This window comes from Diadema antillarum, unplaced genomic scaffold (genome assembly GCF_040938485.1).
Source record: "Diadema antillarum isolate AM-2024a unplaced genomic scaffold, OU_Dant_1.0 seq00002493_RagTag, whole genome shotgun sequence".
Taxonomy (NCBI): domain Eukaryota; kingdom Metazoa; phylum Echinodermata; class Echinoidea; order Diadematoida; family Diadematidae; genus Diadema; species Diadema antillarum.
In genome coordinates this window covers 17,021-32,955 of record NW_027273097.1, presented here as the reverse complement: position 1 = coordinate 32,955, position 15,935 = coordinate 17,021, and the positions used below count along the sequence as shown (strand labels likewise).

The window sequence follows — 15,935 nt, the reverse complement described above, 5'->3', positions numbered from 1 at the left end:
TTTGTGTTCCGGCGAACTTTGGAATGTTTTCTGTTTTGCCTTATTCTGACGTCAGTCGCAACTTGAAGGTTGCGTTGTGCATAGGAAATGCTCCAGTTGTTTTCTCCCGCAGAGCTACTTGTACATGTAGAAATGAGCAGCTTCCCAAAATGGCTTGAAAAATGGTGGCAGTTGAGTCAAAACTGTTGAATACTATACATGATACAGAGCAGTGTTAGGTTCAAAACTTTTCCAGCCCACGAGCACACTTCACATACATTGTATTAAGATTAGGTGCAACCTCTGAGCTAAGACTTGGGATCCTTTTTGAGTTGATGGACAAAGCGCTAGATAAGTCTATCTTATTAAAAGATGCAATGGGTAACTGTAAAAAGAATACAACAGTGATATTCTCGAGAGCAGAACTCAAATTATCAGAGTATGTATAGGAAAGATGTAAACATAGATCATAGTTACAGAAGTACAGAGATTGAAGAAAAGTAGAATAGTATCTACATGACTTATTGACGAGTAGTTTGATGAAGGTACAAAAAGAAAGAAAGAGAGGGAAAGAGAGAGAGAGAGAGAGAGATATAAACAGACAAAAGATATGATATATAAAGGGGGTAGTAGACAGGAAGATTCAAGATGACTTAAAAATACCTTCTCATATTTGTTTACTATGGCTGCATGCACACAATATGCAGCGGTGCTTGGCATTACAGCAGCCACTAGCAGTGCTTCACTATATTGGCGAGCCACAGAAACGACCATCAGTGCATCAGTGTGTGTACATGTATGTGTGTGTGTGCGGTGCGTGCTCCCTCTTGATTTCTCTCTCTCCTCCTCTGTTGCTCTCTCTCTCCCCATTCAGCGGTGCAAAATATCAACGTCACTCGCTTTCCCCTGCATTCTTCGGCTGACTGTCTGAGCGAGCGCCAGGGCAAGCGTCGTGTCTCTCGCTTTGGTTTGTTTTCCAACTGTAAGCCCACTTGTGCGCACTACATGTAGCGTAGCATCTACTACGAAGCTGGGCGTCTGTGTACAAACAAGTTTCCCTTTGAATGTTTGTAAGTTTTTACTTGGAAGTTCTTGCCTGGCCCCGCAAGGCAGAAATTGGATTACCAGATGGACTTTTACAGTGTTGCTCTGAATGTGAACACTACAACTGTGTGAACGTCTTGTGCCACCCGATAGGCCGCAAGCCGCCAGTCGGTGGTGCTGTTTTCTGTTGTGTTTCGGCAGGGAAAACATGCATCAGGTTGCAGGATCTTGGACGAGTTGCAGGCAGTGAGAGTTGTGTGCCAGCTTTGTTGACAGGTTGCTTCCTCTGACTTGGCAAGTTTGGCCTTCTCTCCTGGCCCCCCTCCTGCCCCCCCCTTTTTTTTAAATACCTTCCCTTGCTCACTGAAGTGTAGACTCGCAGTTCCCCGAATCCACTGTTTTGTTGAATGTGTCTGCCGTCTTTCAGCGAAGTGGGATCAGAGTACACTGCTGTTTTGGTCCTATTGTCCCTCACTTGTGGAACTAATCACCCCCCAGGACTCCCGTGAATACTGATATGACCTTGTTCCTCTCCGTGAAACCTCACTGTCCATTGTCGTTGCACATTGATTTTTCTACTCTCAAGCACATGATCGCCACATAGCTTGTCAATCCCGCCGCCACTTTCTAAATGCACTCAGAGTGGATAAACCGCATGTTATTTTCTCCTTTGAGCGGAGGAGCTGTGTATCAAACCTTCGGATGCGCCTTCAACAGATTTCTCAGAACTGGTTCCATGCCATGCGACAATGTGCTGGTGACATTCGGCAGGCATAGTCGATAACTGTCGTGAGTATTTGTTGGTGCGTGTGAGTGTGCGTCCACCTCACACTCACTGGCATTGCAAGCAGAACAGCAGATTCTGTCCATGCCAGCAACTCTGCAAGGAAAAATCCGACCGCTCTATCACCAGCACAGCTCTGATCATCATCATCTGTCGGTGAGCGACCACACCGAGATTGAGACGTCCCGTGAATGCCCTGTCCCCGCAATTGCCCGGACCCTTTGGCATGCCAACGGATACGGAACTAAATTCCACTCAGGCGGAGCTCTCGGAAATGGCGACGAAATCCGCGGTGCAGTTTTCCCCCATGAGCAAGTTCAAACCGGTGCCCTGGGGACCCGGCTTGCCAGGTATGTGCTTTTCATGCTCATCAGATGCCATCTTGTAAAAGAGGGCTCTATGCCGGTGAAAAGCTTGCATAGTGTTTGAAATACTTGCCATCTCTATGATGGCAGTTACCAGCATTGCTTGATTTTCATCATGCTGTGTCATGGGGAAAAAAAAAAATCCTCTTCAGGGAAAATTAAAGGGTGCACAAGATAATGCACTCTGACCATCCAGAAAGAACTATTTTCACTTCAGCTCTCTTTCTTTTGAGGCTTTGCAAACAACCAGTTTCTTGATGTGTACTTAGCAATTCAGAAGCTTGTCATTTAGTAGCGCGAGACTTACTTTTCTCTTTAGTGCAATGTACACTACACGGCACTTGAAAAAGAAGTTGGATTGTTAATGAAATCCAGGGCAGTGTTGTTTTTTTTCTGTTTTATTTGTGTGCCATACAGGTGCTTATTATTCCTAGCAATTGTGTAGGCTACTATGTTCAATGCTGTACTACTCTAAAATGATCAAGTCCACTGTATCAGTAATAGCATCAGCTGCTTATATGCCCATTATGAAGTAGGTGTAATTGAGATTAGATGAGCTCTTCTATCAGGCATGCATGGGCCAGCAATATATTGCTCTATGTTGCATCAATTGCATCGATGGCTAAATGGTCGTAATATAGGTCCTACATGGAGGTACAATTGTATGTTATAAATATGAGCAATGTGTCTGTCAAAGTGTCATGTAGCGAAAGCGGAATCCTTGCTCCCCAGCGCCATTGAAGGTTATGGCTGGCAAGCTTTTTCTGAGCTTGGGCATAGAATGTTTTACCGGTAATCCTCTGAATCAGAAGTGGTAGGCCTACAATGTACAAAGTTGTGCCTCATGTGCATGTACACCCCTTCAGAGTCAGATGGCTGTGAAATAAAATATAACAAAATAAGTCAGAGTGTTTGTGTTTTCCCCTTGACTGTGCTGCAAGAATGTTGAGAAAAAGTTGGAGCTGTCACTGAAATTTATACACACTTTGTATCACAGTATTTCAGGCCTGCAGTATTTGCAATGTCACATAGTTTGACTGGTTGTGTCCATGGCTCTAGAAATTAGTGCACAAATTCAAAACGTAATGCCTATATACAGTATACAGTGGATGCATCTGGTGTGTGTTCGGGATCAAAAGGAAACAAAACTGCTGCTCACTTTATGCATACAGGTGCTAGTTATACCCCATCCCATCATCATGAAGTATGACAAGTGAGTGTCAGAGCCATATCAAATCCTAGGACAAATTGTGTCCTAGCTCATGCTACTGGTTATATTTTGCTGTGTGATGTTTCTATCGAATAGGAGTTACAGACTTGTTACATATGACATAATGCCAAAACCGATGTATTCAATTCAATTCAATTTATTTCACATCTTTCAAAAAACAAACAATGATAGACATACATGTATGTATAAAATGTACAGAACAGAACACAGAAATATACACAAAACAAAGCATAAGCAGTACAAGGACAGTTACAGTGAGGTATAAACACAGTAAAACAGTAATAACTGCAGCAGATGTGTGGGAATGACAAAAGGCCATTGGCCTGTCAAAGGTCAAACCCTAGATGGACTGCATCTTATTCTTATAAGTTTGCATTTTAAAAATTGTGTTTAAATCATAGAACATATAGGAAACAAAAAGAAAGACAGTAGAGAACAATATTGGCAAGAATAAGATAGAGAGAAGTAATGACAAGATTTACATACATGTACTAAACTCAAAAATACAAATACAAACAAGCTAATGAGCTCCAACAACAATAACAAACAATACATGAACAAACAACAGGCAATCAATGAAACTTAAAAATACCTCATAATATATTGCATATTATTTTTTCTGTAGTAAATAAAATTTATACTTCCTTTTAAAATCACTTAAAGTGGAACACTGTTTGAACTTATCTAACATATTATTCCAAAGTACAGGACCTTTATATGAAATCACTGTTCTTGAGAATTTATATCTGTAAAAAGGAATATACATTTTATGGGAATTTCTAGTAGCATACATATTCACATCAAAATTATAAATAAAATAATCATTAAAAGCATAAGGTAATAACTCTTTGGTGAAGGAATACATAAAAGAAGCAATCTGAAATTCATTAATACTATAAATATCCAATAATTGCAACTTTAAAAACAACTCTTTAGTGTGTGCCAAATAATATGTTTTAGTTATTGTACGTATTGCACGTTTTTGGAGTTTAAAAAGTTTCTGCGTTAAATACGTTGCACAATAAGTACCCCATACAATATTACAATATGATAAATGTGATAAAATCATACTATTGTAGATATTCACTAAAATTTTCAAAGGCAATATATGCTTCAAATTATGCAGTACTCCAATTACTCTTGATATTTTAAAAGAAACATGATTAATATGATCTTTCCAACTTAAACATTCATCAATAATAACACCCAAAAATTTAATACTTTTGACTCTCTCAATCTCAACATTATTAATCATAATATTAATTGAATTCGCATCAACATTTACATTCCGAGATTTAAAAATCATATAATTTGTCTTTGTATAATTGATCTGTAATTTGTTGGCTAAAAACCACGATTGCACTTTTTGCATTTCAGTATTGATAAGCTCATTAATCGTTACAACATCTTTTCCAGATAAAAACAGGCTGGTGTCATCAGCAAATAAAATTACAGATAAAATATCACTTACATATTGCAAATCATTGATATACATTGAAAATAATAGTGGTCCAAGATTTGATCCTTGTGGCACACCAACTGGAATATCTCTAAAATGTGAATTAACATTGGTTATACAAACATATTGCTTTCTCTCACTCAGATAACTCTGTAACCATTTCATTGCTATACCCCGTATACCATAAAAACTAAGCTTATCAAATAAAATAGAATGGTCTATACAATCAAAAGCTTTCGATAAATCTAAAAACACTCCAACTACTATTGCTTTATCTTCAAAAGCTTTGGCAAGTTTATCTACTAAGTCAATTATTGCATGTGATGTACTGCACCCTTTTCTAAAACCAAACTGTCTCCGATATAAAATGTCATGTTTTTGTATAAAACAGATCATTTTTTCATAAACTATTTTTTCTAATATTTTACTAAAAATTGATAAAATAGAGACAGGTCTGTAATTATTTACAGACATTTTATTACCATTCTTAAAAACTGGTATCACTTTGGCGATCTTTAATGCACTTGGAAAAATACCTTGTTCAATAGACGCATTAAAAATATTGCACAAAGGTGACAGAATTGCATCAATAGAAGTTTTTACTACTTTTGTGTTAAATCCGTCATACCCTGCTGCTTTATTTACATCTAATTTAAAAACTACATTTAAAACATATGAAACTGTTATAGGACTAAAAAACAAAGAATCAGTGACCTTTCCACACATATATTTTTTAAAAGAATCATTTTCAGATATGCTTAACTGTGCATTATCATGAATTTCTTTTCCAATTTTACTAAAAAAGTAATTAAACACATTGCATATATCTTGTTTATTTGTGATTACCTTACCATCAAACTCAATTTCATTTACCGACGCTTTCTCTTTTTTCTTACTCAATATCTCATTTATAACTCTCCAAGTGGTTTTTGCATCGTTCATAGTATGTTTGAATTTAAGATCATAATAATTTCGTTTTGCAGTTCTTATCATATTATTAATTTTATTTCTATATTGTTTATACAATTTCCTTCTACTATCTATTGGGTTTCTTAAATATTTCTTAAACAAAACATATTTTCGTTTACACAATTTTTTTATTTCTGCAGTTAACCATGGCTTTCTTTGCATATGTTTTCGTTGTCTAACCTCTATTTCAGGAAAACATTCATTATACAATTCAGAATAAATGTCTGTAAATCACAGAAATGTATCACACGAGCTTGCATACTTGAAGATGAATTAGTGTGCTATTTATTATAAATGATGGTGTGCTTCGTGATAGGAATCACGCAGCGGTGGTGATGAATGCTGCCGCAATTGCTGAATCCGCAAAATGTATGTGTGATGACGTCTGCTTTTGCTGGCTCTTCATGGCTAGAAAGCAAACAGGTTTCATGACATTGGGGTCACAATTTACATCGTCATACAGTACTTTTCTCTCTCTATTCATGATAAATGTGGGCTGTGTGCATCATTTTATAAAGCTCCTAAAGTTACAACAATTCTAAGCAATGATAATTGCAGTTTCTATGGCAGCACACAAGCAGCAACCAATCAGAATTTAAGTAATCAGATCATTTCCGTGGTAACTGCAACTGCTACATTTTTCAATAATCGCAAATGCTTCCATGAAAGGAACACCTGGCCATGTAAAAATGCAAGTGTTGCTTTGACAGTCACTTTTCTAGACAGAAAATGGTGTTGGCCATGCTTTGACACACTCGATGGCTATTCCATGTTTCTAGACGTATAAACTGTAGGCTGGGCATTACTTTTCATCTTGATGCTCCTGATATTAACCAAACTGGACAGGTGATATATGATCAAATGCCAAGATGAATTCAAAGCTTACTGCAGGTACATGCCCTGTGGGAATGATCGCGGAGACAGTACTACACAAAGATCCGTAACATCACTTGGATAGGTATGCCTGACTTTGATTGATGTCTGGAAATAAGACTACATGTATATCTTGCTATCCAGCTGTGTACATCAACATGTCAGTTGCTAACATCAACTTGTCAGTTGCAATACCAATGTCAGTATGTTATCGAGTTTAAGAATTGGTGACTGCGTGATGGGAGTCGGTTACCCCACGGTAGTCATTTTCACGGCACCGTTACCACTCTTGTGCATAAACTGACCTTTAGATGTAAGGACTATTCAAACGAGTTGGCCCATTAAAAGGGTGTCAGAATCTTTATGATGATGTCGTGTGAAGGGGGAACGGGTTGGACTAATGTTGTTCAGCACATTCGATTGCTATTGCATCTGGCCTGCCCGTGCAGTCGCGGGAGGGAGGGAGGGAGTGCGGCAGGGTTTGTGTTGAGAACCTCCTGACTGAGGTTTGTTGTATGGATCCTGTGCTCAGACGTTTTGCGACTATTGTCTCCCAAGGTGTACATTGCTCCACTTCCAGTGTGTGTACATTATGTGTTGATAAATAGGACATAATACCGATCAGTAACAAACCTAACAGACCAGGCTAACTTCTCCCTCTCTCTCTCACTCTGTCCTATGCCCCTCTTGAGGCAACAAGGCATTGACGTCACCGACCTTCCTACTTAAATTATGAGCAGCAGCATGTTTTTTGTCATGCGCCATAGATCCAGTCACCTATGAGACCTATGTTCTGTGTTAAATACATGATGAAAAATGTTTTCTTTTGTGGTGTACCCAGCTTGATGTTGTTCATTTTTTTTTTTTTTTTGGGGGGGGGGGGGGAGGGAGGGGCTTGGTTGTAGGGCTAGGGTAAAAGTCATTTTTTGTACTTTTTGAATCCTTTGTTTTAGCCTGAAACAACAGAGATCATTGTTGTCTGAATTGCCACAGGGAAAACTGGCTTAGGAGGAATGTAATCAAATTTTGATCTTGTAGCACTTAATACCGAGGGCCAATCAAAGTCTTGGAATTATTCCCTATCATTTTCCTTTTCTTCTTCTTCTTCTTCTTCTTCTTCTTCTTCTTCTTCTTCTTCTTCTTTTTTCTATGTCATCCTCGTCATCTTCTGCAGCCACTATATTTCTCTGGAGAAGTTGCACATCATATGTGAACAGAGGCCTGAGCACAACAATAATGTGCATGTCTATTGTGATTTCTCAACTTCTTGTTGTTTCAAAATAGCATTCATGATTGGAGTCTTGCATGCTTCTTGAGAAGGAAAGGTCTATGAATTCATTTGCACTCTCAATTAGTGGAGAAATGGAAATTATCATATCTTTTTTTATACCAGTATCCATCTTGAGAATCTCCAGCACCTCAAGTGTCTAGCTATTTGGTTTTGATGTTTATAAACAAGTGTGTTACTGTTATTTATTTATTTATTTTTTTATTAGTATTATTATTATTATTTTTTTTTTTTGGGGGGGGTCCACCTTACCTAGAATGCATGATTGTTTGAACAAAGGACTATCAAGATATAAGATTTTATGTGCGGTTTGTAACAAAGTCATGCTGCATTATCTGAAATGTCAGATGCTATTCAGTGGGAAGAAGGAGCAATAGCCTGTGTAGTATTCAGAGCATGATCAGGGCCCTGTTTTAAAGTGTGTTTGGAGGAAAATTGAGTATCGGTATGTGCATATGTGTGTTTGTGTTTGTTTGTGTACGCGATATATCTCTGTGATCTGAATGAAATATGGATGTATTGGAAAACCACGCTTGTAGAATATGGGTCACCTGCTCCAAAAGCACGGATAAGTCCACCTGTCCGGAAGTCAAAAAGAAAAGGAAAGATAGTGGGGGTGGGATTTCCCAACTGGAAGTATTTGTGTTCCGTCAGTCAGTGTGAAGTGTTGCCTAGCAACAGCAATGTGTATTTCGGTGAATGGTAGTGCCAGTGTACGTATGAGATTGCGTGACACTTGCCGTGGTAGTAAACATCTTGTTTAACAAACAAGAATTGCTCTTGATGCTATGATGTCATTAAACAAAAGCTCTTTACCACGAGTGCAAGTTACAATGATTGCAGTTGTCATGGCAGCATTCATGCAGCAACCAATCAGATGTAGGATTCGAGTCACTACCATGGTATTCATTACCGCAATTATAGCAGCATTCAAGCAATCGCAAATGAAATGGGCACCTGATGTAAATTTCCTGGTATTAAACACGCACACGGGAAGGCAGCAGGCTTGTTTTGGTCATTATCATTTCTAGGAAATTAATGGGAGTTCTGAATCAATTAGTTTCTTCCGCTCATGCGATGATCGTGGTAGTTGTATAGTCATGTTTCTTTTGGTTTCCTTCAGGAATGAGCAGTTCATGATATAATAGAGTGTCTGCCAATAGCTGTTTCCATGTCTTTGTGAAAGTATCTAATGATAATGACTCGGAACTTTGTTTCTTTCCCTACACAAGCTCCTTTCCTTGCGAGCTTCTGCCTTCATAATAAATACTATATGGATAATGACCACATGATTGAAACCAAATGGGAAATTTGAGCTGGAAGTGCAGTTTGAACACAGAGACACGATCAGAGCATATGAAAAATTAACACAGGGTACTTAACATCAGAAATGTTTGCTATGTATTTTAATTTCGCAAGAGCCAAGATTTGCGAAAGTAAAATGCATGCGAAAGTTTGTGTCTATATACGCTATACAATTGTAATATATTTGGATGCCAGAGGCAATTTGTGAAAAACCGATGCGGCGAAAAAGACCAACGGTTCCAATTCGCGAAAATTTCATGCTGCGAATATTTCTTGCTTTACAGTGTTGAATCCTACACACTGCACTGACCTGTGTATGATGCATTGTTTAGATTTGTACTTCTCCAGACAAGCTTCTTCAGTATTCAGGAACAACGCATTGTATGTGTTTGTGGGGGGGGGGGGGGGGGGGGGTAAAAATAGAGAGACTGCCGAATCCGTACTTTTCCAAAATTAAGTCATGCGGTGCTACACATACAGAGATTGCGGTATTCATCTAGCTCATTAAAAATCTGTGATAGTGTGAATGTTTTGTAGCGTAAGAAGAGATTTTCACATTGCTCGACTTGCTGCACTGGTCCTTTTAATAGTCAGACATTGATTTCCATGAACAGTCAGGCCTATTTGTTAAGTGTATAGACCAGGGGCCCGTTTCATAAAACTTGTCATTAGTGACAACTGCCACATTTCTATGAAAGATTTGCTCTCAGCCAATCAGATGCAAGGATTTCAGTAGCTTGTCACATCTATGACAACTTGTCACTGATGACAAGTTTTATGAAGGGGTCCCAGGTACAGAGTATCTTGAGTTATGCAAAGCTGACTGATTCAGGGTTGTTGTTGTGGTTATTCTTTTTGTGTTTATATATATATTAATATAATATATTAATATACATATATATATAATATACAGTATTTATATGTTTACATTATCTCAGTGTTGGTTTCAGCCTTTTGTGTGTCATTGCTGTATTATTAATTGAAAGCACAAGACAAGACTATCTCAGTTATTTTATCTTTGTTTTTGCTTCTCCCTCCCTCTTTCTCTATCCTGTCTGTGTGGTATCCACTCCAGAAGCAGCCTTAGGCCCAAATTCTGAAGCGGTCAACATCGCAAGCCAGATCAGCAACATGCATCTCAAAGGTATTCTTTCGTCTTTATCGTTTGTTTCTTTTTTCTTTTTTTTGAAACGCTGGTACTTGATGAGAACGGTGAAAAATTGTTGTCTGTAAATTTGCATTCTCGCTCATAATGAGTCCCGAATGATTTTTTTCCAAGACTAATCACAAAGTAATTACATGAAGATTGAAAAGTGAAATTCTGAGTCGAAAATTCCTAATATAGAACCGAAAAGACAATTTTCTGCCTGAAATTCTCCTCATGTATCACTTGACTTTCAATGCACTGGATGTAATGACATATGCGCATGAGCAGGATCTCACATAAATTATCAAAGCGAGAATGACAAAATTTGTATTAATAGCAATTATATGCTGCATAGATGTAATATCATGAAACACAGACTGTGCTTCTTTTTTTTTTTTTTGAAAAGCAAGTGACAATGTTTGCTCATATATTTCTCAGAGATATACATGTATGAGGGAAAAGATATGTTGTTCACACTGACATCAGTGCAATGCTATGACTTCACAACTGAGATATCGCCCAGTGTTTCTATGCAACATAATATGTCACATCAGAGTACACTTACCTATTATATTTCCTTGAATTGATAAAGTTACTTGTGCAGAAATGTACAGTTTGAATTGAAGAAGATTTTCCTTTTATGAAAAGCAGTCAAATAAGAGCAAGATAATATATGCTGTCTTTACCATGTCATTGGCATTATATTCCTGCAAAGTTGTCATGGATACTTTGAGCAACTAAGATATTTTGTATAGATTTCATGTTATTATCAGTAGTAGTAGTAGTAGTATTTCTTTGGTATTTCGACATTGGCAAAAATATGAATAGAAAATCATATTACTTGATATGATATTAAAAATGTGGTGAGTCTAGGTGCATACCTTTAGCCAGGAGAGAATGTCTTGTTTTTGTTCTTAAATTTCAACAGAATTTTGATGAAAGAATTATTTGTTTTGCAGTATTCAAACAACCTAAACATGTTAAATATAATATTTCTTTAAAGTTTTATTTTTGAAGATGAAATGGGAACAGGTAGTCAGATCTTTTAATATGCTTCTTGAGCGTAATATTAAAGACTTAAAGTGTATCTTTGGCCAAAAAAAAATATTTTTGGATATGTGAAAGAGACACATTTCAGTAATCCATTGCACCATCTTTCAGAGAAAATGGGTCATTAATTAGTGAAATGATGCATCTCAAAGTTTCCAAACACACTGTGTCTGGGAGATTCAGGAACCGCTGTGGTTCTGTAATCCAGTGCAAACAATAGGGTTTGCTGTAGTCTTGCCTCCCAGACCCATCACCTTCATCAACTAGACCTCTAAATCTCTTTCTGCTATTTTGTAGTTTAGAAACTTTCAGATGCATTATTTCACCAATTAATGACCCATTTTCTCTGAAAGTTGGTGCAATGGACTCCTAAAATGTGTCTCTTTCACATATCAAAAATAATTTTTTGGGCAAAGATACACTTTAAAGTTTCAGCAACTTTGTGTCAGGTATGCTGAGGAATTTGCAGATTTTATGTTGCTTTTGTGCCTCTTCCTGCGAATATATTCATAACCTGCTGCAGCCTATTAATTCCCGACTAGGAATACATGCTGGCTGTTCATTATATACATCACAAAACTGTAAGAACAAAGTCATGTAATTAATGTTCAATGTTCATAGCAGGTCAATGTTTTGTTGTTGTGTAGGTTTAAAAGTCATAGCACCTCAACGGAATAAAAGAAGCCACCACCACCTTTTAATGCGTTCAAACAAGTGATGCTCTTCACAAGGTCCAAATAAGAATGCGAGTCATTGGTTTTATTGCTGCCGTAATATTATACAGCTACTAGAGTTCCTTCTTCTTCTGTTTTTCCAGAGCTTGGATTTAGTAGCCAGCAGGAAATATGATGCTACCCCTAAAAGTCATTCCAGTTTACATGTCTGGCACGCCAGAGCATTGCTCTACGATTATGTCAGTGTGTGAACATATGAGATTTGTGAATCCATTGCCTGTCCGGCAGAAGGGCCTTAGCGTAAACTTTCTTCTGAAAATCATGTGTTGTAATCATCAATGTCTTTATTGGTAGACAAGAACAAAATAAAGAACATGTTAGTGTAACATGATATATCAGGTCCATTGTCCTTTTCTGGACACATGGCAGGTAATGACACACTTACAATTTATGCTAACAGTGAACAAGTTATGATATAGTATATGTAACAAATTTTCTATGTGACATTTGACAGAGTTTTGAAAGTTCTTTTGCATGGTGCAATCATAATTGTTTGTGATTTTCCAAACCTGCGCATCTGAGGGCCCTTTTGCTGCGCAGGAGATTGTAGTCCATGTAACACTCTGTAGAACTTGATGCTGAAGTCGTAATGGAAGGTGTGCAGAACGCACTCAACTTCCATACGTTTTGCTGTGGCGGGAACACCACCCACCAGTATTATTTTCAGCATCACCTGCTGTTTAAAAGCTTGCGTTTTGTAGGCTTGTGACTGAACATTTTTAAGTGTGGACATACAAAATTTTGTGTCTCTGAATCAGATTGGCTCAAGTGCGACAATTGTGAACATCTTAAAGGGATAGTACAGTATTGGTGGATATGAGAATTGGGCTTTTAACTTTTTGCAACACACCAAGAAAACACTTATGAAATAGTACAGAGCATACCATTCTAAGAGGAATTCAAAGTTTATTTGATGAAAATCGGGTTTAGAGTGACTGAAACATCCAAAAACAAAGTAAAACAAAGCGATCATAAAAAAGTGTGGGTCCCACACTTTATTAGAATGGCTCTGTTTTGGATATCTCAGCCATTTCAAAACCAATTTTCATCAAATAAACGTTGAATTCCTCATGGAATTACGTGCTCTTTTTTATTTCATATTTGGTTTCTCATTATCTGACCAAAAATTGTTAGAAACCTGAAATTAGATCTCAAACAAAACTATACGATCCCTTTAAGGCCTGGGTATATTTTAGAAGCAGCAGTAAACCTGCCTGTGTGTTGTCTTTTACCTCTGGCGTGCTATTGATCTAATTTCAGTAAGAGGTATTTGAATGGAAGTAGATCATGTCCCCTCAGTTCTACTTGTAGGCTGTAGGCCAGGGGCAGCCAAATGCTCGTCTTACACCCATTTGTTTGGCAGTGTGCTGCTGACAAGGCTTTGCTACTGTGGGGGCTAGGCAATGAACTATATATAAAGTGGGAAGAATTTACCTTGTGTTGAAGTAAACAATTGATAAGACCAAAGTTTCCTGACAGCGCGCCAAGTCAAATCGACCATAACCCCAGAAAAGAATGAATGGACCGGAGGTGTGTGCTTTTATGGTATTTACATATAATGTGTGATATCTTGCTGAGTTATAAATGTAGACTACGGTATCTTTTTCTTGTTGCAGTTGTTGTTAGTCAGTAAACTGTTCAAATCCTTGACGGAAGTTGTGTCAGGTTTTTATGGAGTCAAGGAGTATTTCCAGTAGCATTTGTTTGATTAACATTTTATTTTTTTTCCCCAATGAAACCAAAGTGCATGAACCAACAAAAGAAAGCTTCTTTTTCTAAGGTAATAAAGTGAGTGATATGAATTCAACGTTTGGTGTTGATGGCAGTTGCTGGTGTGCGTTTCAAAGTTTGCGACACAAAGGACTCTGGAATGATGAATGTCATTGTAAGAAACATGAAAGTAGAATTATGTATCAATCTTGTTGCAGCATCCTTCAACCTTTCTTGTCTTTTCTATCTTTCTTCTCCCGTCTTCCCTTGCCCCTCCCACTATCATCATGCCACTGCCTCTACCACTACCCTAACCAACTCCCTCTCCTCCCAAAACAATGCTTCAACGGCTGCTACTACAACCTTTTCAAACACTACTACTGCCACCTTCATCTCAACAACCAACATTATCACCAACATTTGGACAACCACATACACGATGAAACCATTCATGCAACCACCATAACCACCACCACCACTACCACCATTATTTCCATCACCACCTCCGCCTCCATCACTGATACACCGAATACTACTACTACCACTTCTGTGTGGACTGCCCCAACTCTCCCACCATTCCTACAATTACCACCACCACCTCCACCACCACTACCACCCCCCACCACTCCTACAATTACTACCACCACCTCCACCACCATTACTACCACCCCCACCACTCGTACAATTACCACCACCACCTCCACCACCATTACTACCACCCCCACCACTCCTACAATTACCACCACCACCTCCACCACCACTACTACCACCCCAGGTGATGTTGCCTCGAGCCAGGTTCAGCTGGGCAGCCAGGTGCCGACGGACCACGTGGCCAGCGACCCGCGGGCCCTGCCCCAGGAGTGGATGGCGCTGCAGCAGCAGCAGCAGCTGCAGCAGCACATGCTGTTCGCCCAGTTCAAGGAGCGGCAGACGCAGCTGGCCCAGCAGCACCAGAAGCAGCAGCAGGAGCTCATCATGGTAGGTTATCACTGGGATGACCTCTACCGGAAGGTAAAAGCAATTCGGCTGCACCGCGGCACATGTTTCGGCTACCACACCTGTGAATAAATTTTCCATAGAGACTCGTACCTGAGAGCAACCCAAACAAAACATATAAATGAGCATTAAACGTTCAAACAGCTACGTTTTTGCTGTCATATGGAACCTTCTTGCTTCACTTCAATTCTGTCAATTCTAAGGGAATATAGTCCTTTTTTCAGTCCTTCTCAAAAGCCATGCAAGTGCTATTTAAGACATATGGTACTGTATACGCCAAATATTTCATGAGGTTTTTATTTTTGTGAATTTCGCGAGTCAGGTGCTATTTGCAAATTTGAAGACACTAGAAAGTATTGATTCTCCTCCCAATATGGATGTGATGTGCACATAATTATGCATTTCTCCAGTCATCACTTTACTCCAACTCCATGATCGCGAATTTGACCACTCGTGAACCCGTCGGGAAGTCCCGATTTGCGAAAATTTAGACTTGCTAACATGACGTATAGTGCTTTGTGTTCTCCACTTGACTTTGCTTTGAATTTTGCGGAGCTGCATGGAAGCAAATACAGTCCTAAATTTCAATGAATGGGTGTCCAGTCTGTAAATCAAAGGGACTTTGTTGAAGAACTCACCTTCATCAAGTAAACCTATAAAGCTCTTTCTGCTATTTACCAGCTGGCATGTTTGTACAATAACTAAAGCTGTTGGCATCCCATATTTGGTATTGATTTTTTCCGTGATTGATGTAAATATTTTCGTAGAGCTGGTGTGAAAGGGCCTGGAAAGAAACAGGACCAGTTGATTTACAGGTGTGAAACCTACATGTTTGCCTTCTGCACACCCACACACAGACACACACACACAAATGAATGAAGAAATGCAACAGCCAGTACTGGCAATAACTTTGCAATTTGTGCACCTTTACCATTCGTCAAATCGTAAGTGTTCATACTGTACGAGTCATTAGCATCAGCTTTAATATCAGAGGGGTACTG

General features: G+C 38.6%; 1 protein-coding gene across 1 annotated transcript; it reads left to right on the top strand.

The window, feature by feature from the left end:
* The first annotated feature begins 901 nt into the window (after nt 1–901).
* LOC139714878 (uncharacterized) lies at nt 902–15,483 on the top strand. The gene is made up of 3 exons (XM_071626527.1): nt 902–2,157; nt 10,373–10,441; nt 14,714–15,483. Exons 1-3 carry the CDS (start codon nt 2,034–2,036, stop codon nt 15,004–15,006), a joined length of 486 nt encoding a protein of 161 aa, XP_071482628.1. The 5' UTR covers nt 902–2,033; the 3' UTR covers nt 15,007–15,483.
* Nucleotides 15,484–15,935: the final 452 nt, after the last annotated feature.